Below are 25,157 nucleotides of genomic sequence, written 5' to 3'. Positions count from 1 at the left end.
GTGCGTAAACAGCAAAAGGTAAAGTCACCGAACATCACTAACACCAACTTTGGTTAATTCTCAGTCCATTTCCACTGACTTGTTGCTCTGCTTACTCAAGTTAAACATGGCAGGCAGGAGAGTGTGCACCTTGCGGTCTTTTGGAAAAAGAAGCCACTGCCAATGTCATTAGTGGATTTGGTGGAGTGGTTTGCGTCTCCTCCTCTCCAACATCAGTGGCAGCGACACCACCAAATCGGCCCAAACCCGTATCAATGCACTGAATTAAGATTTTTTTTTGGAGGTGGATTAAAAAATATATTTAGAATCTTTCAAGGTCTCATTCTTCAAAATAAATGACAATCTGCTTCATGCATTTTTTTGTTGACCTTACTCAAGCATCAAGATTTTTAAAAAGATTTTAGCCTTGAAAATGCTGATTTGGCAGATCCCTAGGGAGCCACATAACCCTGATTCAGAACCCTTGTAGCAGAACCCATAATGACATTCCAATCTTACCTGTCTTATGGGAGGACATTGATATTTCACTATTTGGGCTGGAAATGTCGTGCAAACTACCCAGCATTCTTCTAATATATCTCAGAGCAGGATGGTAAACTCCAGACTGTCAGCTGGTGAAGTAGGAGAGGAGAGGCCAATCTTTATTCAGCTTTAGATTTATTCACAGAGTGTAACATTACAAGTGTATAGCTCCTAACTCGACTCCGATACCAGTGTCAATAAGCGTCTCTTTATATGTGCTCAAGTAATCATCCAATCAGTGCCCTACACCGGTCTCTACTTAAACTTAATTTCTACAATTAACTCAGAATGTTACAGTGCAAATGACAAGAGCCCTGGGAATAGATCACCAGCTAACCTTAATAGTTAGAGAATTGACTAAGAAAATAAATATCCTGAATAAAAATGGAAACAGAAGAGAAGAGAGAAAAATAAAAAAATCTTACATCCTGCAGCTAGCATCAAAATATGGGAACTTTTATTTAGGTACCACCTTCTATTAAGAATATGGTCCAAGATATTTTGCTGCAGAAGCATTTGGCAGCATGCAGACAGTAGGGTAAAAGCTATGGAAGGTGACCAAAGTTTCAGCATAAGATGCAGGATTTGAGGAGGCATTTTAAAATCGGGAGAGTTGGTGAGAAGATTTAGATAGATTTCCACAATGTGATTGAAGACTGCCACCATCAACAGAATGGAAGTAAAAGGATACTCATTAGGCCAGAGTCAGAACAGCAATTGGAGCGTGCAGCAACATGGGACTGCAGAAGGTTGCAGAAGAAGGACAAGACATTGCATCTTTAGTCCAACCAAATGCTTTCCACTAGAACTCAGTACCTGAGAATAAGCCCTGCAGTAAACATCTTACCAGGAACAGAATATAAACTCTTTAACATCATGCAATATATTTTAATATATCAACTATAGATTGATATAGCCTAATTCCAACTTCAAAAATTCAATTTTTCTTTTCTAATGTTTCCTTTGCCAATATATGGAGCAAGCTTTCCCATAATTGAAGCTGAAACGCAATGAGATTTTGAATGGATAGAATTATTACTGGACTAGCAACAGAGCTCATGAATTCTAATCATGGCAAGTTATGAAATTGATTTTAATAACTATGGTAACTCACGGTCAAACTAAAAAAAATCAAAGCTGTTGGATTGTTGTAAAAACCCACTGGTTCACTAACCTATGCAGAGTGTGCATCTACCATGTGACTCTAGTCACAGGATGTGGTTAACGCTTGATACCCTGTCAAGTAATTCAGTAGTAAAACAAAATTGCTAAACCACCTCCAGACAACTAGGAAGAGAGAATAAATTCTACCACATCAGCATTATTCAAATCCTTTGAACAAATAGAATTAAGAAAACTTTAAACAAAGGGCAAAGATTTCAACAAAATACATGGGATTCACTACTTGCTTAGCATAAAACAGGAAAGAAATGCATAAAAGGTGAAATACAAAAAAAATACTTGCACATTAAAAATCAGCTAAAACAATCAAAGCTGAAAGAAAACAGATAAAATAGATAATAGCACAAGGCATAACCAATGGAAAAATACAAATAAAATACTTTCCTAGTCAATTTATAAATTACACCAGTCAACCCTCATGTCACAATTTTAAATGCAGATACCCAAAGAAAAGAAATTTCAAATGCTTCCAGATTTTAATCCACACTGAAAATCTGTACATCTCAAGACGATATTGTCAAGAATGATTAGACAGCATTTTTGATGCATAAGAGATACATAGCCATCACTATGTGTCACAAATTACCCAATACATAATAACCTGCAAAATATATTGTTTCCCATGCATAACAAAATATAATCAAACTCTTACACTGGTTTAAACAATAGTATGTGATATATTTGTAAGATTAGTACACCAAATTTCAGCCAATAAAAACCAGAAAACAATTTGTTACAACAAATTCATGGAGCAACTATAATTTTAGATTTGTAATAACTATTGCAAAAGCAATAAATTGGACTTTCACTGGCAGCTTTCATTATATTGCTTGACTTTGTGTTATTTTTCAATGTGCTACTCTGTGGAAGGAATTCCTTATCAAACAAAAATGAGAAAATACCATGGGACATGTCTGAACTATCCATATTTCAGCCAACATGGATTATAACAAGGTAAAGAAACAGCTGAAACACTAACATAAAGCTTGGTGCTTCCCTATTTTGGGCAGGGAAAGGGAGAAAAATGAACACCCCACCCACCAAAGCAACATTAATGACTTTTAAGCAAATAATTTTCTAAATGCACCTTCAATTTTTACTAAAACATATCATTCGTCATTTCATAACTAAAAGACACAGCATTTATTTACACAGGAGGGTAAATTAGTCAAGTGTAGTAAAAGGACATTTTAACAAATGTATTGCAATTGCAACAGCAATGCAAAGTAAGTAAAGCTCAAGTTCTGTATTTTGCACAAAGAATTTGGTAATACACGAAAGATACCATAAACTGAAATGTTTCTTGTCTGGAACTAGAGATGTACTATGACAGGAAACAAACCCATAAATACATAATGTATATACCTACTCGATGATACTCTGACGTATGGATCTGAATACTATCAAACCCAATGTAGCTACTACAGCAAAAGCTTCCTGACATGTCCCATCACCTCAGATACTGAAGCAGTCCATATCAAAACGCAGCACACAATAAGTAACATTCACACCACACAAGTGTCAGGCAATGACCATCTCCAACGAGAGAATCCAACCATCGCTCCTTGATGTTCAATGGCATTACTATCACAGAATCCCCCACTATCAACGTCCTGGGGGCTACCATTGACCAGAAACTGAATTAGACTAGCCATATAAATACAAGACCAAGTCCGAGGCTAGGGATCATGCAATGAGTAATTCACCTCCTGACTCCCCAAAGCCTGTCTACCATCTACAAGGCACAAGTCAGGAGTATGATGGAATACTCCACACTTGCCTGAATCAGTGCAGCTTCAACAACACTCAAGAAGCTTGACAGCATCCAGGACAAAGCAGCCCGCTTGATTGGCACCACTTCCACAAACATTCACTACCTCCACCAACGATGCACAGTAGCAACAGTGTGTACCATCCACAAGATGCACTGCAGGAATTCACCAAAGCTCCTTAGACAGCACCTTCCAAACCCACGACCACTACCATCTAGAAGGACAAGCGCAGCAGATAGATGGGAACACCACCACCTGGAAGTGCCCCTCCAAGTCATACACCATCCTGTCTTGGAAATATATTACCGTTCCTTCACTGTCGCTGGGTCAAAATCCTGTTACTTCCTAATAGCATTGTGCGTGTACCTACAGCACATGGACTGCAGTGGTTCAAGAAGGCAGCTCACCACCACCTTCTCAAGGGCAACTAGGGATGGGCAATAAATGCTGGCCCAGCCAGCGAAGCCCACATCCCATGAATGAATATGAAAAAACCTAGCGTCCATCTCAGCCTCATCTATGCACTGCCGCTCAGTGACATCACCCACAAGCAGGGTTAAGTTTTCAAATGCATGCTAGTAACCACGTGCACACACACACACTCAAATCAAATTGCCTCTCCAAGATGATCATGGATGAAACATAATTTCCTCCAACTTAACATCAAGACAGAGTCATTATTTTTAACCCCCACCATTAACTCAGCTCCCTTGCCAATCACACAAGCCCTCCACTCAACCAGTCGGATGAACCTAACCATGCAAAACCTTAATGTTCTACTCAATCCAGGACTGAACTTCAAATTCAATAGCTTATCTATTGCCAAAACCACTAATTTCTACCTCTGCAACATTTCCCACCTCTGCTCCCAAAACCATTATCCATGCTTTGTCGAGAGTCTATTACTCAAATGCTTTCCTCACAGGTGCCCATCCTTTGTCCTCCAAAATCTTCAATTTGTCTGAAATACAACTGTACAACTATCCATATCCAGTTCTTCACTAAGTGCTCATCAATCCCATTATAATCTAATTTACCCTGATGACCTGTCCCTCTATGTATTAAATTGAAAATTCTCATAAACATAAAAACCTTACAATTAACCTTATTGTCATTTTTGTCTCAGCGATAACACTTTTTCTTCAGAGTTAGCTCCAAAAGCTAGGCTAAGATTCTCGTGCAGCATCAACAAAGGTGCTGTATTTCGATGAGCCGTTAAAAGAACTTGATGTCTGGCCTTTCAGGTAGATGTAAAACCTTCCATGGCATGTTTCCCAGTGCCCTGTCTAACATTTATCGCTCTGCCAACAATAACCGCAGAGATAATGGATGCACTGCATGCCTTAGACTATAGAACAGTTCCCAAGGATTAGGAGGTCCCAAACAACCCTGCTAATTTAAGAGGAGAAGAGAAAACAGGCAACTGTAGACCAATTAGCTTAACATCAGTAATAGGCATATTATTTTGGTAAAAGGCACTTAGAAAATCATAATATGATTAAGCAAAGTCAATACATTTATGGAAAAGAAATCATATTTCACAAATCTGGTAGCGTATTTTATGAGAATGTGACTAGTAGAATGGATAAGGCGGAACCAGTGGAAATAGCGCTTCATGGATTTTTACAAAGCATTTGATAAGGTGCCACCCACGGTGTTATTGCATAAATTAGGACTCGAGGGATTGCAGGTAATGTATTAGCATGGATTGAGAGATGGATTTAGACTTGAATGTAGGAGGGTTGATCAGTAAGTTTTTGGATGACACGAAAATTGGTGGAGTGGTAAATAGTGAGGAGGATAGCCTTAGATTACAGGAGGATATAGATGAGCTGGTCAGATGGGCTGATCAGTGGCAAATGGAATTTAATCCAGATAAACTTGAGGTGATGCAGGACAAACAGGCAGGACAAACAATGCACGGGAATACACGATGAATGGTGGGACCCTGGGAAGTACCGATGATCAGAGGGGCCTAGGTGTGCATGTCCACCGGTCCCTTAAGGTAGCGGGACAGCAATAGATAAGGTGGTTAAGAAGGCATATGGGATACTTGCCTTTATTAGCCGAGGCACAGAATATAAAAGCAGAGAGGTTACGCTGGAACTGTATAAAACGCTGGTTAGGCCACAGATAGAGTACTGCGTGCAGTTCTGGAATCCGCATTAAAGGAAGGATGTGATTGCACTAGAGAGGGAGTGCAGAGGAGATTTACCAGGATGTTGCCTGGGCTGGAAAGTTTTAGTTTTGGAGGAGAGATTGGATAGACTGGGGCTATTTTCCTTGGAGCAGAGGAGATTGAGAGGGGACGTGATTGAGGTGTATAAAATTATGAGGGGCATAGATAGGGTAGACAGGAAGGAATTTTTCCCCTTGATGGAGGGATCAATAACCAGGGGCATAGATTTAGGGTGAGGGACAGGAGGTTTAAAGGGAATGTGAGGAAGAATTTTTTCACCCAGAGGGTGGTGGGAATCTGGAACTCACTTCCTGAAAGGGTGATAGAGACACAAACCTTCATAACATTTAAGAAGTATTTGGATGTGCACTTGCGATGCCATGCCATACAAGGCTATGAGCCTAGAACTGGAAAATGGGATTAGAATAGTTAGGTACTTGTTTGACTGCCGCAGACTCGATGGGCCGAAAGGCCTTTTTCTGTGCTGTCGATCTCTATGACTATGAGGATTGGTTAATGGATAGAAAACAGACAGTAGGAATATTCAGGACATTTTCGGGTTGGCTGGCTGGCTGTAACTAACAGAATACTGCAATGTTCAATACTTAGGCCTTAGCTATTTACAATCTATATTAATGACTTAGATGAGGGGACTGAACGTAATGTTGATTGACGATACAAAGGGGCTGCAGATGGAATACAGCATGGGGAAATGTGAAGCTATCCATTTTGATAGGAAAGGTCAAAAAGTGAGGCTAGGAAATGTCTACATTCAGGAGGGACCTGGGTGTCCTTGTATATGAATCATAGAGATTTAACATGCAATTAAGAAAGCAAATGTTATGTTAGCTTTTATTATAAAGGGATTGAAATCGAAGAGTAAAGAAGTCATTCTACAATTATGCACAAAGCAGCTGCCAAGTTTCCTTCCATTACAAAACTTTAAAAACACTTCACTAGCTGTAAAGCACTTTGGCACACCTTGAAGTTATAAAAGGCACAAGTTATTTCTTTCTTCATCCATCCTCTGCGGTGTCCTTCAACTTCATATCCTCTCCTGTTCCTTTTGTGAACCTTTCCTCCATTGACCCCCAACCCTGGAGGTCAAGCCAACAGCTACTTTGGTCCATTTCTCCAGAACTCTCTCCATCCACCCCACCAACCACTGCATCTTTCCACCTCACTTTCCCTTAAAAATCTTCCAAGAAAACCCCATGTTTTAAACCAAACATACAAATTACGTTTATTCGGACCCTGAGGCCTGCTCTGCCATTCAATAACATCATGACTGATCTGCTTGTGGCCTCAACTCCACTTTCCTTTCTATCCCTTACACCCTTTGACTCCCTTGTCAATCAAAAATCTAACTCAGCCTTAAAAATATTCAATAACCGTACCTCTTCCACCCTGAGGAAGAGAGCGGACACTCAGAAAAAAAATTCTCATCTCTATCTTAAATGGGAGACCCTTTTTTTTTTTTAAAACTGTCTCCCTTAGTTCTATTCTCCCCCACAAAGGGAAAACATCCTTTCAGCATCCACCCTGTCAAATCCCCTCAGGATCTTATATGTTTTAATAAGATTGCCTCTCATTCTAAATTCAAACTTCTAAATTTGCTTACCTATTCTAACTTGTCACTCCATAACATGCTAATTGTTCCTGTACTATTTTCCAGTTGTGAGGGGCCTTGGAATCTTTTTTTATGCTAAATATTGCTACAATAACAACTTTCATTTATGTACTAAGTGCTTGAGTATCCTAATTTACAAACAAAACGCCTTCAAGTGTATCACACAGTTCAAACTATTGGAAGACATTCATTTTTTGATTAGACGAAATAATGTTTCATTCACACAATAAAAATTTAAATATAAATGACAAATTCTCAATTACGCAATAACAATTTGGTGACAAAATAAAAGCTGGACTTAATACCTTTTATTCAATACCAGCTATTGCTTTTTTGCACCATACTATGAATGCACTTCATTTAGAAAATAAAATTAGCAGTCATTTAATGGTAAACAGAAATTAAAATTTGCAATACAGCTTATACCATTAAGAGTTAATAACTTAATTTGCCACAATTGAGCTGGACTAGAGTCATAGAAACACACTTTAATTTTTTGATGTGTTCTTGGGATGTAGATGGCCCTAGAAAAGCTGCATTTATTGCCAATCCCTAGTAAACCGGAGTTTTCTTTGAACTCCTGTAGTAAATACAGAATGCAAATAACAGAAGCCAGGGTTAAAACTTAGGTGCATGCAGAGAAGATGGCATATGACTATAAGAAAATATAGGTAATGTTCCCCCTTTCCTGTTTAATGTCAGGAACTTATTTCCAGGGCAAGTGTGCCTGCTTTGAGTTCTTCAATAATAGTTGATAAGAAGCAGTGTACCAGTGCAATCAAAGCAATTTACAATATAGATAGCACAGAAATAAAAAGAAATGAGAGGTGAGGTGAAGCATTTTTCAATATTCATAAATCTAAAAACAGCCTTTACTAAGTTCCAATTTATGTTCAGTCTTCCTTCAATATCTATATCAGTATGCTTCATAACACCACTGGCAAATCAAATTGCAGTAATTCTTGTTTTTTAATTATTGTTAATTGTCAATTCCAAGTGACAATATGTGTATAGCTTTTTCCCCCTGTGCAATCTGACCATAATCACAGAAGCCACCAATATCCATAGCTCAACAATAGACAAACTGCCACACCTAAACACTATGTACTGCACTACTGTAGCTGATGATACAAACCTTGCAGGTTATATGCTCGGTGGGCATATAACCTGCAAGGAGGACACAAAGAGGCTGCAAAGAGATATAGACAAGTTAAGAGAATGGGCAACAAAGGTGGCAAATGAAGTATAATGAGAAGTGTGAAGTAATTCATTTTGTGGTAAAGATAGAAAGGCAGAATATTTTTTAAAAGATGTGAAACTTTTAAATGTTGATGTTCAGACAGACTTGAGTGTACTTCTACAAGAACAAAAAGTTAGCATTCAAGTACAACAAGCAATTAAGAAGGTGAATGGCATATTACAAGGAGTTGGAGTACAAGAACAAGGAAATCTTCATACAGTTGTATAGGGCTTTGGACAGACCACACCTGGAGTACTGTTTGCAGTTCAGGTCTTCACATCTAAGCAAGGATAGATTTGCCTCGGAAGCAGCACAGCAAAGATTCACTAGACTATTTCCTGAAATGAAAAGCTCAGTTAATAAGGCCTATATGCTTTGGAGTTTAAAACAATGAGAGGTGATTTCACTGAAGCATACAAGATTCTGAAGACACTTGACAGGGTAGATACTGAGATATTATTTCCTCGGTTGGGGAATCTAGAACACAAGGCCACCATCTCAGGATAAGGTCAATCATTCAGGACCAAAATAAGGAGAAATTTCTTCTCTCAGAGGGTTGTGACTCATTGGAATTGTTGGCCCAGAGAGTTGTGGAAGCTCCCCTCCTTGAGTCTAAGACTGAGGCGGACAAATTTTTGGCCTCTCTAGGAATCAAGGAATTTGGGGAGCGGGCAGAAAAGTGCAACTGAGGCACATGGCTAGCCAAGATCGTACTGAATGGCATTTTATGACCTACTCCTGCTTCTAATGTTCCTGGATTCACTGGCCAAAAAATTCTGTTTTTCAATACTTTCTCAGGGAGCCATTAGTTATTTAAATATAAGTGTAAACAGTGTTCTATACACAGTGTTCTACATAGCTTATAAACAAAGTTCACAAGTAAAATGAAGTCTGATTTAAGGTCAGCCCACCACCTTAGGTATTCACTCCCTCCACTGCCAGTGCACAGCTGCACAGTGTGTACCATCTAGAAGATACTCTGCAGCAACTCACCAAGGTTCCTTCAACAACATCTTTTGACCAGAGACCTCTTCCACCAAGTAGAAAAAGGGCAGCAGGCACATGGGAACACCACCACCTGCAAGTTACCCTCCAAGTGACACATCGTCTGACCTGGAAATATAATTGCCGCTCCTTCAATGTGGCTGGGTTAAAATCCTGGAACTCCCTCCCTAACAACACTGCGGGCAGCTCACCACCGCTTTCTCAAGGGCAACAAGGGATGGGCAATAAATGCTGGCCCAGCCAGCAAAGCCCACATTCCGTGAATGAATTAAAAAAAGCATGGACTGTAGAGTTTCGAGAAGGCAGGTTACCACGACGTTTGAGGGCAAATAGGGATGGGTAATAAACACTGGCCTTGCCAGCGACACCCATATCCCATGAAAGGTTATTAAAAACACATTCTTGCAAATTATACCTTCCATTATTTTCTGATAGGAATGGGTTAGTTATTTCTGACACAATTCATTAGTTAACAATAACCATTGACCACATATTCTCAAATGTTTATAATCGAATCCTGATCCTCAGTCCCTCTCCAATTTTTACAGACATAAATGAATTAGCTAGTTCTAAAAAAACAAGTTCATCTTCACTGATACAAATTACTAAATTATTCAAACATTTACAGTTTTATGACCAATGAAATAACATGACGACATGTGGAATTAAAAGTGCCTCAAATCATTATAAAATTCTTTCTACTTCAATATAAAGCAAGTGTGTTTAATAAACCCCATTGCAAAATGTAGTAGAAACTTCAACTTAAACATGCAGAAAGCTACAAAGATTCTTTTCACTTCCAATGAATGAGGAAGCATTTAACAGAATTAAAGCACAGTCATCTCCTAGATTAAGTACTTATCTTCACTTTAGTGCTTACACCACCAAAACAGATCAGCTTATGTATGAATATTAAATTAGCTTTTGTCTGTAGTATCTCTGGTCTTTTCAGGGGAGGATGGAGAGAAGAGAACATACTGTACTCCCCATCATAATTAGCAGAATTCTCTCCTCTGCAGCGTGCATTAAAACAAAAGCCCACCCGAATGATGCACCATCCTTTAAATATAAGCAAGACAAGTCAGGTTCATTCTGCTCTTATATTTTTGCCACTATCTGCACCTTCTTTAGTCTCTACTACTATCATTAACACTCCCTTTGTCCTGTGGCCATGACATCTTTGTCAATGTCTCCTTAGTTCCCATCTATCCCTGGCCTTCTATCTTGCTCCTCTTAAACAGCATAAAATCCATCATATTTCTACTTCTCTTTAGCTCTGAAGTCATCGTGACTCAAAACGTTAACTCTATTTCTCTCTCCACAGATGCTATCAGGCCAGCTGAGTTTTTCCAGCATTTATTGTTTTTATTTCAGGTTCATCTATCTTCATTCAATATGAGGGTCATTTAAAAATATGGCCGACTTCCACCAAAAGGCATTATGCAGCATTATCTTTTGTTCGTAACAAGTTCACAATACCTCTGATTTGTGGTGTCACAGCATCAGCCAGGGCACAGTTGATAACACCCTTACCTCTTAATCAGAAAGTTGTGGGCTCAAGTCTCACTTCAAATCTTGAGCACAAACAAATTCTAGGTAGACACTCCAGTGCGGTACTGAGGGAGTGCTGCACTGTTCCAAGTGCCGTCTTTCAGATGAGACATTTAAAACAGAGGGCCCCTCTGCTCTCTCCAATGGACTTAAAGATCTCATCCCTACTTTATGAGGTAGAGCAGGTGGATGTCCTGCCCAATATTTATCTCAACCAATATCACAAAAACATTAAAATAAATGCAAAATACAGCAGATGCTGGAAATCTGAAAATGCTATAAAAACTCAGCTGATCTGGCAGCATCTGTGGAGGGAGAAACAGAGTTAATGTTTCGAGTCCGGATGACTCTTCTCCAGTGCTGAAGAGAGATAGAATGTGATGGGTTTTATACTGTTGAAGACAGGGTATGGAGCAGGTGGAGCAAAATAGGTCAGAGGTAGGTGGGAGCCCAGCTATCTGACCTTTATGCCACTATTAACACCTGGCTTAGTCTTTAACACTATTATCACTCCTTTGTCTTGTGTCCATGACATCTTTGTCAAATCTCTCCTGAGCTCCCACCTATCCCTGACCTTCTCTGTTCCTCCTTTTGCTTCACCCCCTCTCTTCAAAAACTCATCACATTTCCACCTCTCTCCATCTGTGAAGAAGTCATACGGACTCAAAATGTTAACTGTTTCTCTCTCCACAGATGCTGCCAGACTTGCTGAGCTTTTCCAGCATTTTCTGTTTTTAATCACAAAAACAATATCTAGTCATTATCACATTGTGGGAGTTTAGTGAGCACAAATCAGCTGCTGCACTTCCTACTTTTCAAGTACTTCATTGGCTGCAAAGTACTTTGGGACATCCTGAAGTCGTGAAAGGTGCTAGATAAATGCAATTTTTTTGTACAATATAATTTCAAGGTTTGTTACTTTGTAACTCACTATGAAGTGGTTGCAGTGGTGCTTTTAGCACGAATTTGAAAACAAAACGGAAGGGATTATTTTGTTGGAAATCCTAGCAATCAATATATGGTGAAAGACCCTGGCAGTATTTTTTTGCAGCATGTTGATAAATCGCTACAGTATCAAGAGCTATGTAGGTATTTTCCCTTTGTCTCTCACCTACTCTTACGAGTAAAATACAATCGTATGGCAATGATGCGGTTAACAGTTTTAGGTGAGATTTAAAAAGTCATGAATCTACGAAATCTAAGTACCCGGTTAAAAGACAGAGAAACCAAATAATCCAGTAAACAGAGAAAGCGACATGGTTTTCATGAATTTTATTGCTACACCCGGAAGTAAAACATGAACCGATTAAAGCACTCTATATTGTACCATTCCAACATCTCACCATTTCAAAAGGGTTCATCAACTACAGAAAAAATATTGCCCTATCCACTTCTAAATGATCATGATTTAAATACCGTTCTGACTCAATAATATCCTCATTTAAAGAAGATTAAATTTAAAAACGAACTTTGTATTGGATTTAGTTTACAGTCAATGATATGCAACGGTCCGAAATGCACGAAAGCGGATGCTGATGTTCTGACAAAACAATTTGGTGCAGAGTAGAGAAAAACATCCAACAGACTTCGTCGCCACCACCAACCCCGCTATCGGTTACATGACAACGCATAATTACCTGCTTAGCTCCAGCAATCCACGGGTAATCGTCCCTCCCAAACCCTACGCCCTCTCCAGAAGGAAAAAAGGCTATGCATTCGAACTGAATTATCATCATAAGTGAGGGGAGGAGGCGCTTATAAATTAATAGAACAGCAAATAAATCGCTCCGGGTGGACAAGGCGAAACCACCCCTCATGCTTCCCATTTGACTGCAGCAGAATTCACAATACTATATTACTTTCCTGAGCTCCATAATCGGAATGCACAGAAATATTAACAGACAAGAGAAAGCAATCACGCAACCGTGACCATATTAAATATATTGAACAGAGTAGATTTCAATTCTAAAGAGGATCATGAAATATAATTACTTTCAAAACCTGCTGTTCTTGGTGCAATAAAAATTCATTCGACAAATAGCTCAGTTTCTATTTTTAATCTGTTTATCACAACCTCATGGAAACTAGAGTGTTGCAGGCTTAATGTTGATAGTGAGGCTGGATAAATGATGTGGGAAGCTCTAGTCTCACCAATATCAGTGTACTCCCTGCTGCGCTTTTGTAGAAAAGGTGATAAAGCAGTGAAGTTACAGCAAACTAAAACCTGAAATATTTGGAAAGCAATCAATACACCTAAAACAAACTGTGTCATGTTATAGGATGTTCTAGTGTTAGACGGAAAGGTTGATTAAATGAATAATTAATTTAGCTAAGTAACATCTCTTAGTTTCCACACACACCAGACTTGGTCAGCATTTTGTTCAATTAATTTGTACATTTGATTTCAATTCTTCTTCAGCATCAAGCCAACCCAAACCAAACAACTCTTCATTCTCTGCATTCAACATAGTATGCATTTTTTGGTGTACAAACTAAGAAAGACCTTCCTTATCAGGTATTAACTGACTATAATTCATCATTACTCCAAGATCTATCCTCACGGGCATTAGTCTAAAAAGGTTAACACATATATAAATATCTCAGTGCTCATAAATCCTCCACCTTCTGTGGCTCCATCATTAAAGATTCCCAAATCCAGTGTTTCACAAAAATTAATTTAACAAAAATTAACATAATTAATCTAGCCTGCATATGTGATCAGCAGCAACCTGAATTCAACCCGAATTCAACTTGAATGGAGAAGGAACGCAGAATGAGATGAGTCACTCTGAATCCATGTGGGTGCACACTGAATAAATAACTTGAAAATGTCATGGATGAACATATAGTAGTACTCTGCTTCAAATGTGAATTGTACTCCTTAACATCAGCCTGAGGTATTGCTTGCAGTAAATGACTCTCTGGTTACACATATACACCTTCAGTGAAACGCTAATCCCCTCTGATTAAATAAATCTATAACCTCATATATTGCCCATAGATTACTATTATTCTACCGAAAAATAGTTCTTCTATTCTCATTTCATTATACAGTAAATTAAGACATTCACCAGCTGATACTTCAGTTTCTGGGTAATTAACACAAACCTTTATATGATAGATAACCTTTGTGAAGCAAAATTAGTTTTCTATTTGATATCTTGTCACCTGGTCCAGGCTCCATCTCCAAATCAATTGACAGTAACCGTCTTTCTCTCATCCTCCCCACAACACATGTAGAGTAGGGAGGCATACGCTATCTATTATCGCACTTACTATGAGTCCTATCCCTATTATCATGCACTTTCCTCTTATAAACAAAGCTTATAAGATACCCTTGCTTCATTGTAACGTCATCTGGTCGGAATTCTGCCAATATCCTCCAATCAATTTTTTTTGCTTTTAATGTTATGAATATACCTAAACGTCGGTGATGATTTTCTGCATTTATAAATACAATACCTTGAAATTACTTTATGTAAAATGACTTGAGCCGTGCAGTTTTTGACACGTCTATTCATATAAGTATATAAAAATATCTTAGGACTTAAAGTATTTACATTGTCATTAGAAATGGCTTTGTTAACATTCGCAGTGTCTTTGTAAATTGAAACCTCCGCGCCCTGTGTCTATTATAAATATATAAAAGATGCCTCTCACCTAGTGCCACCTCACAGGCTTTGCGCAGCTGAGAGTGATGCGCCTTCTTCACCTCCTTATCGGCCAAAATCTTTTCAAGCGCCCGAGTGAGAAACATGTTCTTCGTCTTTTTCCCTTCATACATGACGTGCTGCCCACTCAAAGCGGCCCAAGGCTCTTTCTCTCCCTCTCTCCTGCTGGATTTTCCGAATATGATTAATTTATTCTTCTCTCTCTCCTTTTACCCCTGAAGAACAGCAGCGAGCAGCAAAGGTGGGGGGAGGGCGAGGAGGAAACGAAGACGATGCCGGCGATTCGGACGGAGTTGTGAGCTGCTGACTCTATCTATATAAATCACCGGGGTTTCACGGTTCTAGCGGGGAGAGGGATTATTCCAGTGGCCGAGCTCCTCCATTAGCGAGCCTCGGCCGCCATGTTGGAAGGAAGCAGCGTCAGAGCCGAGCTGCAGCAGAGGGCGGAGCGCGAGGCGGCTCCGGGCTCCCGGGATCGCGCGCTCACTTCCTGATCCAGGAGCAGCGCGCACACCGACACACACGTACAGTCAGTGCAAATGATGGCACTGCCCCTTACTTCCTGATGAACCTGCAACGCTACTTGTTTAACAACATATGTATAAGTATGTAAGAAAGAATCAAACATGAAGTTTACGAATGGAAACGCTCTTTCTGTTAAGTATCTGCTTTCAATTCGCCTATCTGCACCTACTAGCAGATTCTTTGTGGAAGGTTTTCAGTATCAGAAAGCTCAGTGAGAACAATACGACCCCAGAGCCATCATTTGTTAAGATCATAAATGTGATTTTATATTCATACAGTTCAAAGAGATGAAACGGATGAACATAAAATACTTTTCTTCAAGGAGTATTACGGAACTGAACCGGGATTTTTTAGGAAAGGGAGATAGCACAGTCGCCGTACAAATCTTTAAAACAGGGTAGGGTGTGGAAGAAATAACGTTGAAAGGTAAATTCAATTCAGCAGCAGATGAGGTAAGGCAGGGCGGGACAAGGCGATATTAGTGAGGTGAAAATAGGCGGTCTTAAGTGATTGCTTGGATAGTGACCGGAAGCTCATCTTTGTGTCAAATATGACACCAAGATGCAAGAAATGGGCACGGTTCTTAATAAATAAACCTGGTTTCACGAAAGTGGGGAACAAAGCAGACATTGTACTAAGGAGTGTAAAATATTCAATGGGACATACATCGTGAGGAAGGAACTATTAAGGTGCTTAACATCCTTGAAAGTGGATAAATTACCAGGCTGGATGAAATGCATCATAGGTGGCTAAGAATTGCAAGGGAAAAAATAGCAGAGCTTCTGAGCATAATGTTCCAATACCTTCTGGCTACTGTATACAGTACCATTGTTTAAAAAGAGAGGAAGGGATAACCAAAGTATTTACAGGCCAGTCCACCTTGGTCATGGGCAAATTATTGAAAAAAAATTCTGATACACAGTATAAATTGTCATTTAGAAATGTATGACTTAAGCACAATGGATTTGTTAAGGGAAAGTCTTGTCTGACTAACTTGAATTTTTTGAGGGGGTGATAAGGGTAACACATCTGATAGCATCAACATGGATATTAGCAATGCCTTTCACAAAGTCCCACATGACAAACAGGTCAGAAAATGATAAATGCATGGAATCTAAGGGAAATTAGCAAGTTAGACCCAAAATTGGCTCAGTGGCAAAAAGCAAAGCATAATGGTCTACGGGCGTTTGTGAATGTAAGATGGTTTTCAGTGGGACAGAGATAGACATTTTTAATCAGTAAGAGAATCAAGGGTTATGAGGAAAAGGCAGGAAAGTGGAATTGAGGATTATCAGATCAACCATGATTTCATTGAATGGCGGAGCAGACCCGATGGGCTGAATGGCCTACTTCTGCTCCTATGTTTTACGGTCTTATTGACTCAGTGCTGTGTCACTTGCTGTTCATGGTATATTTTAGTGATTTAGACTTAAGTGCAGCGGGCGCAATTAAGAGGTCTTCAGATGATACAAAAATTGGTAATGTGGAAGAAAGTTGTGGACTGCAGGTCAGGTGGGCAGAAAAGTGACAAATGGAATTCAATCTGGAAAAGTGTGAGGAAATGCATTTGGGGAGGATAAACAAGACAAGGGAACACACAATCAATGGGAAATGTAGAGGAACAGGAAGCTTGAAGTGCACATTAGCTTGTATATAGGATACTTTATTAGCTAATGCATAGTCAAAGAGCAGGGACGTTATGCTAGAACTGTATAAAGCACTTGTTGGATGTTATGACCCAGCAGTCAGTAAAGCTGAGTTATTTAAAAATCCCAGACGGAAACTTTAGACAACTGTCATAACCTAGATTTTTAAGTGGTATGTTTAAGATGCAACTCTAAATTCAGGAATCAGACCACCAGTTCTTGAGAGGTTTTATTTTAAACTAAATGAATCATTTTATTAATTTGCACAAGTGAAATATATACACATGGCTACAAATTACTACTATCATAACTTTTTTAACAAATTCCCAAACTAATCTTCATTAAGGCAACAGCAATCAATAGATTTCTTAAGCAGACACCCAGGCAAGGCATTTTCATCTTACAAATTCAAAATGAGGTTCCTTTCACTTTGGTTTCTTGCAGACACAGTGGTAGGCTTACAGTTGCTTTGATCTTACATTGCCTCTACCCTGCACACACAAAACTGCTGCCTGTTATACCTAGCACAGTTCATTGAATGTTAATTCTCATTGTATCACCAGCCCTTTTGAACTCCACCTCTTCTAACAATAAAACCTCTTTCATAGTACCAATTTTATTATTAATAGAAACATATTGCTTGGTCTCTGCTAGCTAGGTGCCAGATTTCACCCCACTTCTTGAATGCTCTATTCAAAAAAAATGCAAACACACTTACCTCTCTTACATCTCAAAACTAGTACACATCAAAGCACCCAGACTAGCTGGCGTTAATCCAATTAAGACACACCCACAGACTAAACCTCTATTTTAAAAGAAAAATATTTTCCAATAATCCCTTAATAGCTTTGTAACATTGGACCACAGCTAAAGTAATTTTAATCACTGCGTTACAGTAAAGATGTGGTTGCAATTGAGAAGGTCCAGAGGAGATTTATGAGGATGTTGCCAGGAATGGAGAATTTGTCTCTGGGGAAAGATTGGATAGAATGGAGTTGCTTCCTTTGAAACAGAGGGGCTGAGGGAAGATAGGATTGAGGTGTATAAAATTATGAAGGGCCTAGATAGAGTGCATAGAAAGGACCTATTTCCATTAGCAGAGAGGTCAATAATTAGGGAGCGTAGATTTAAAGTAATTGTCGGAAGGATTAGAGGGGATTGAAGAAAGATTTTTCACCCAGAAGGTATTGCGGATCTGGAACTCTCTGCCTGAAAGGGTGCAAAAGGCAGAAACCCTCATCACATTTAAAGAATATTTAGATAAGGTCTTGAGGTGCCATAACGTACAGAGCTATGGACTGCTAGCTAGAAAGTGAGATTAGGCTGGATAATTCTTTTTCGGCTAGCATGAACACAATGGGCCAAGTGGCCTCCTTCTGTGCTGTAAGTTTTAAGAGTTTCTATGTTATGACATCGAGGTTGCAAATAGTCTGGTTCAGCCTCATCAGAGTTGCCTTGGAGAAGGGTAGAATTGGTGGTTAGGAACAGAGTTTCTGACAGGGGTTGAAGGCATGGCTTCACTCTGCCCAATATTTAGTTGGAGGAAATGTCTGCTTATCTAGTACTGGATGTTGAACGAGCAGTTTGACAACTTAGAAACATTGGAGGTGTCAAGAGAGGTGGTGATGATTTAGAGTTCTGTCAATATATGTATATATAGAAACTAACAAAAGGTCATCAACCTGAAACATTAACTCTGTTTCTCTCCACAGATGCTGTCTGCCCTGCTGAGTATTTCTAACTTTTTCGGGGGGGTTTTTTCAGGTTCCCAGTATCCGCAGTATTTTGCTTTTATATGGAATTAACACTGTTTTTAGACAATGTCACTGAGGGGCAACATGTAGCACGTAAATGAGAAATAGAATAGATCATCACGGGACACCAAAGATAATGGTGAAGGAAGAGAAGCCATTGCATTTGATTTTCTGGCTATGAACAAATGGATAAGAATGGAACCAGATAAGTGCAATCACACTCAGCTGGATGATGGTGGACAGCATTAGACGAAAATGGTGTGGTTAACCATGTCAAAGGCTGTGGACAGGTTGAGAAAGGCAAGAGAGATAGCTTACCTTTGTCAACGACATATAGGATATCATTTGTGACTTTTATTAGTGTCATTTCAGAAAGGGCGAAAGCCTGATTGGTGGGATTCAAATATGGAGTTGTGGGGAAGATGGGCACATTTTGGGACACATTCAAGGACTTTGGAGAGGAAAGGAAGATTGAAGATGGGGTGGTAATTTGTAAGGACAGAGGAATCATAGAAAATAGGAGCAGGAGTAGGTCATTTGGCCCTTCGAGCCTGCTCTGCCATTCAATATGATCATGGCTGATCCTCTGTCTCAGCACCATGCTCCCATTCTCTCCCCATACCACTTGATGCCTTTAGAGTCCAGAAACCTATCTATTTCCTTCTGAAATATATTCAGTGACTTGGCTTCCACAGCCTTCTGTGGTAGAGAATTCCACAGGTTCACCACCCTCTGAGTGAAGAACTTTCTCTTCATCTCAGTCCTAAATGGCCTACCCCATATCTTGAGATTGTGGCCCCTTGTTCTAGACCCCCAGCCAGAGGAAACATCATCCCCGCATCCGGTCTGTCCTTCCCTGTCAGAATTTTATACGTTTCAATGAGATCCCATCTCATTCTTCTAAACTTCAGTGAATACAGGCCTAGTCAACCCAATCTCTCCTCATACGACAATCCTGCCACCCGAGGAATCAGTCTGGTGAACCTTTGCTGCACTCTCTCTATGGCAAGTATAGCCTTTCTTAGGTAAGGAGACCAAAACTGCACACACTACTCCAGGTGTGGTCTCACCATGGCCCTATACAGCTGCAGTAAGACATCCTTGTTCCTGTACTCAAGTCCTCTTGCAAAGAATGCCAACATATCATTTGCCTTCTTAACTGCTTGTTGTGCCTGCATGCTGGCTTTCAATGATTGGTGTACAAGGACACCCAGGTCCCTTTGTACATCAACATTTCCCAATCTATCACCATTTAAATAATACTCTGCCATTCTGTTATTCCTTCCGAAGTGGATAACTTCACACTTATCCACGTTATACTGCATCTACCATGTATTTGCCTACTCCCCCAATCTGTCTAAATCGCCTTGAAGCCTCTTAACACCCTCCTTACTGCTCACATTCCCACCAAGTTTTGTGTCATCAGCAAACTTGGAAATATTACATTTGGTTCCCTTATCCAAATCATTGATATATATTGTGAATAGCTACAGCCCAAGCACTGATCCCTGCGGTACCCCACAGGCTTATAGGTTATGGCATTTCAGGTGCATAATCCAAATATTTTTTTAATATGATGAGGATTTTTGCTTCAACCATCCTTTCAAGCATTGAGTTCCAGATCCACACCATGCCCAGGAAAAAAACTTTCTCCACAACTCCCCTCAAATCCTGACAATTACTTTAAATCTGTGCCCCTTGGTATTGACATTCCTGCTGAGAGAAATAGGTCCTTTCTATCCACTTTATCTAGGCCCCTCATAATTTTATACACCTCAATCGAATCTCCCCTCAGCCTCCTCTGTTCCAAAGGAAACAACCCCAATCTTTTCTCATAGCTAAAATTCTTCATTCCTGGCATATCCTCATAAATCATCTCTTTACCTGTTGGGCATGATGGGAGGATGGACCAGTGTGTCAGGGAGGAACGGTCCCTTTGTGGGTGGGGTGGAAAGTGAGCACAAGGGTCCTACCTCTGAGAATAGCTGGAGCTGAGGAAAATTCTCCAGAGGACTGTGGCATACTTTATGATTGTTCTCTATAGTAATAAATAACTTTAAGGCCTGAATCTTCTGGTCGGTATGCGGGGGCGGGCCCCGTATGCTGAAGGGTAAAATGACATGCAGTGACGTTGGGCGTGCATCCCGATGTCACCACGCATCATTCTGATCTTCAGTTCAGCGGGCGCGCACCAGAGTCGGCTGACCTTAAGGTTGGCGGACAGGCGAAGAACCAAGGTGGCCTTCACATTTCTCATGAAACCTCATCCATGGACGGGATGAGGTTTCATGAAGGCGTTATAAATGAAATAAAATATTTTATTGAAATACATAAACACATCCCAGCTCATGTGACACTGTTGCATGAGGGGACATGTCTGAGTAATTTTGTTTTCTTTTTCGCAATGCTTTATTCTTAAATTAATCTCTCTGAGGCAGCAACATGCGTCAGGGAGATTTCTGCGCCCTTTCACGCGCATGCACACAGGTAGTGCTGAGCACTTCTGGGTGCGCGTCACGCTGGGCGGGCCTTAATTGGCCCGCCCACATAAAATGGCTGCACGCCCGCCCGCACGCACCTGCTCCCGCCCAGCCCACCCGATGGGGAGAAAATTCTCCCCTAAGATATCATAGCATATAAGAGATTCTGGGGGGAAGGAGGAAATAAACCTGAGTGTATACCATACATAGTTTTAAGCTATAGTGTTAACTTACTCATATTTGCTTTGTTCAATTTGTTCTATATATTTAAAAAGAAGTGAAATCCTGAGACGTACTTCTATTGATTAAAACAAGGTGTTCAGATTTCTATTTAAATGTTAATGGTCCCTAACCAGATCGTAACATTATGCCTCTGTCAATATAATGTTGTAGTAAATGCACAACTTCATCAATATATAGCCAGTATATAATTTTTAAGTCATAATTTTCTGCCATGCTCTCCCAGCCATTGTCACTTGCTGCTGCAAGTTTAGGGGTGCTAAATCAGCTCTTATGTCCAATCAGCAAGCTGGCAGTGTCGCAGCTGGTGTTGAAAGGCAGCCAAACAAACCCTCTGAAATATGGAAGAGTGGTACAGTACTTCAGCCGGGAGTGTTTATAAAATGTACGGAATAAATGTGAAATCCTCTACTACTGAAGCTAATAATGAGTTTTATCAAGTACATTTTATCTTATTCAACATCTTGGTCAATTAGCATATTAGAATCTATTATTAGAAACATACAATAATAAATCCTTATGATATGTATTAAGTCATCAAGTAGGACTACCAATAAATAAATGTTCTGTTGATATTGACATAAAGCTGCACTTCAAAAAGGTACATCTCTGCATAATATAAATCTAGATTTTACCATGTTCAAGAATACTTAATCTCCTGCTACAAACAATTCAAAAAATAAGCACCAGTACAGGGATTGAGTTACACCCATTTACATATGAATCACCACCATATGAGCCCATCTTGTGTAGAGGACATGGTATTTCCATTACTAGATTGGTGGAGAAATTACCAAGGGTTACAGGTACTACAGGACTGAAAAATCAGCGAAGAGGTCAGTGGACAAAGAGGCCTGTAGTATGTAAGGGTGTTCAAGCGACAGATTATTCACATTATTGTTGGTCAGAAGCATGACATGGTTAAAAATAACAAAATCTGGACAAATCACCTGAGATACAAACTGTAATGGAACAAAGATGTGTCATAATATGCCACTGAAAAATATTAAAATTAAGTAAGCTTTGAAATGGCTTACTTAGTCCAAAATTACTGTACTAGTCCCATTTGCTTTTGTAGGTTCTTGACTATATGGACGAAATGTTATAAAATTGTGATGGAATCATAAGTGAATCATAAGTAAATTTAGAGAAGTACAGGCATTAATTCATACTGCTCTGGCAGAGCTGTGTAGTCAAGGATGGCAAAACTTGAGGAAAGATTGAAGTCAAATGTAAGAAAATCAGACATTCATCAATCTGTCCCCAGTTAGGTTAATGCTAATGCTAGGGTGTTTGCATCTTCACAACATCCACAAAGGTCTGTAGATTCTGGTCAATTAGAGCATCCAAAACTGAGATTTTTTTGTACACTAAGGGTATTAATGGATATAGAACTAAGGCGAGTAAATGAAGTTTAGGTACAGATCAATCATGATCTAATTGGATGGCCAAGGTGGCTTGAAGGACTGAATGGCCCGTTTCTATATAACATCTAGATTGACATCATCTGAATAATATGTACATGATCCAGGCGTGGGACATGCCTGTGAGTGGGAGCTCTCCTGTTGATGGCCATGAAATTGCATGCTGCTGCAGAAGTTGCAACTTGTGCTTCTAATTTCCATTATATATTGGTTCATATCTCTGTATGCTCCCACACCACTACCTCTATCACAAGGACAGCAGACACATGAGAACAACTCCATCTGCAAGTTCCTCTCCAAGCCAATCACCATCCTGACTTGGAACTATATCGCCGTTCCTTCACTGTTGCTGGGTCAAAATCCTGGAACTCCCTCCCTAACAGCACTGTGGGTGTACCTACACCACATGGACTGCAGCGGTTCAAGAAGGCAACTCACCACCACCTTTTCAAGGGCACTTAGGAATGTTCGACAAATGCTGGCCTTGCCAGCGACACTTACATCCATGAAAGAATAAAAAAGAACAAGGTCACCTATGTCAGAGGAGTTCTCAATCGGGGAAAGGGAATCCCCTCGAGCAGACCTTTAATTGCCAATGCAGGGCAGGTTCGGATGTGGGTGGGGAGAATGCCACTGAGTCGAAAACTCACCATGATCCCACCTAGTCCTGCCTCCACTATCATCTGGTGTGACATCAGCATTGCACCTGCAGGAGATGAAAGACTGCATGTAGTGCTGCATGTAGGGGAAATAGGGTTCCAACTTAGCATTGTGTAGATCATGACAATTGATATATAGGTGACATCGATTTAACATAAGTGACAGTTCAGTGCCAAGTGGCAGTATAATGCTTTCACCAAGTCTCTTGGCCTCTCTGCGTCTCCATCAGCAATGGTGCCACCATGTCGATGTCCATGGCATCCTCCTCCATCTCTGTTAGGCTGGCCATGCATGCAGCTCCGCCCCCGCTTCTCTGTCACTCCGAGCAGCTATGAGCAGAGTTAGGACTATGAGGAGTTAAGTGACTGCTAAGGATGCAGGTAAGACGTTTGAGGAGGGTGAATGTGGAAGGGAGAGCAAGAGGGCGCCAGATTGTGGGTGAGTGTTAGTGCTGTTTGTTGAGATGGAGACTTGAGGAGCCTGGGAAGAAATGATTATGTGTGGTAGCACAGCGTGCAGCTCTGATGATAGCTGAATGGAGGACTCTGAAGAGGACATAAGGAGCCTACAAAGGGACATAGACAGGTTAAGTGAGTGGCCAGAGATCTGGCAAATGGAGTATAATGTTGGAAAGTGTGAAATTGTCCATTTTGGCAGTAAGAATAAAAAAGAAGCACATTATCTAAGTGGTGAGAGATTGCAGAGCTCTGAGATTCAAGGGGATCTGGGTATCCTAGTGCATAAATCACAAAAGGGTAGTATGCAGGAACAGCAAGTAATTAGGAAAGCTAATAGAATGTTATCATTTATTGTGAGGGGAACTCAATATAAAAGTAGGCAAGTTATGTTTCAGTCGTGCAGGACACTGGTGAGACCTCATCTGGAGTACTCTACAGTATTGGTCTCCTTATTTAAGGAAGGATGTAAATGCATTAGAAACAGTTCAGAAAAGGTTTACTAGACTATTACCAGGAATTCGTGGGTTGTCTTATGAGGAAAGGTTGGACAGGCTAGGCTTTTATCCACTGGAGTTTAGAAGAATAAAAGGCAACTTGATTGAAACCTTTAAGATCCTGAGGCTGTCTTGACAGAGAGGATGTTTCCTCATGTGGGAGAATCTAGAGCTAGGGATCCCTGTTTAAAAATAAGGGGCTGCTCATTCAAGACAGAGATGAGGAGAAATTTTTTCACTCAGAGTCGTGAGTCTTGGAACTCTCTTCCTCAAAAGACAGTGGAAGAAGAACCATTGAATATTTTAAGGCAGAGATAGATAGATTCTTGATAAACGAGGGTGAAAGGTTGTAAGGGATGGGTGAGAGGCTATAATCAGATCAGCCATGATCTTATTGAATGGCAGAGCAGGCTTGAAGGGCTGAGTGGCCTATTCATGCTCCTAATTCGTATGTTTGTATGTATGTATGAGGTGAGAGAGAGATAGCTGCCAGCTGAGAGTTGCAGGGCAGTCACCTTGCCAGACCTCAGAGATCATTGAAACATTTATGGCACTGTATCCACATGTTCTGCACAACACTCTGCTGCTCACATCCTCCAAAACATTAAATCAAGCCTGTTTGGAGAGACTGGCTGGCCTCCACCAGCTGTCAACTAGAAAGAGGACATCTCTGCATGACCTGATTGCTTCTAGCATTACCTCCAGGGATGCATTTATGAACTGG

The 25,157-nt window shown here is 40.2% G+C and overlaps 1 protein-coding gene across 4 annotated transcripts in view; it reads right to left on the bottom strand.

Moving 5' to 3' along the window:
• Positions 1 to 15,177, bottom strand: part of arfgef1 (ADP-ribosylation factor guanine nucleotide-exchange factor 1 (brefeldin A-inhibited)) — a 301,506-nt gene extending 286,329 nt beyond the window's left edge. For all 4 annotated transcript variants that reach the window (XM_078540375.1, XM_078540378.1, XM_078540377.1 and 1 more), the window contains exon 1: positions 14,742 to 15,177. In XM_078540375.1, coding sequence (XP_078396501.1) covers positions 14,742 to 14,865 — 124 coding nt within the window. In that variant the 5' untranslated portion in view covers positions 14,866 to 15,177. The remainder of the gene's footprint in view (positions 1 to 14,741) is intronic.
• Between the last annotated feature and the right edge of the window lie 9,980 nt (positions 15,178 to 25,157).

Source organism: Cetorhinus maximus, chromosome 4 (genome assembly GCF_964194155.1).
Source record: "Cetorhinus maximus chromosome 4, sCetMax3.hap1.1, whole genome shotgun sequence".
NCBI lineage: Eukaryota > Metazoa > Chordata > Chondrichthyes > Lamniformes > Cetorhinidae > Cetorhinus > Cetorhinus maximus.
Note: the sequence above shows the minus strand (reverse complement) of the source record. Positions and strands in the feature narration are given on the sequence as shown.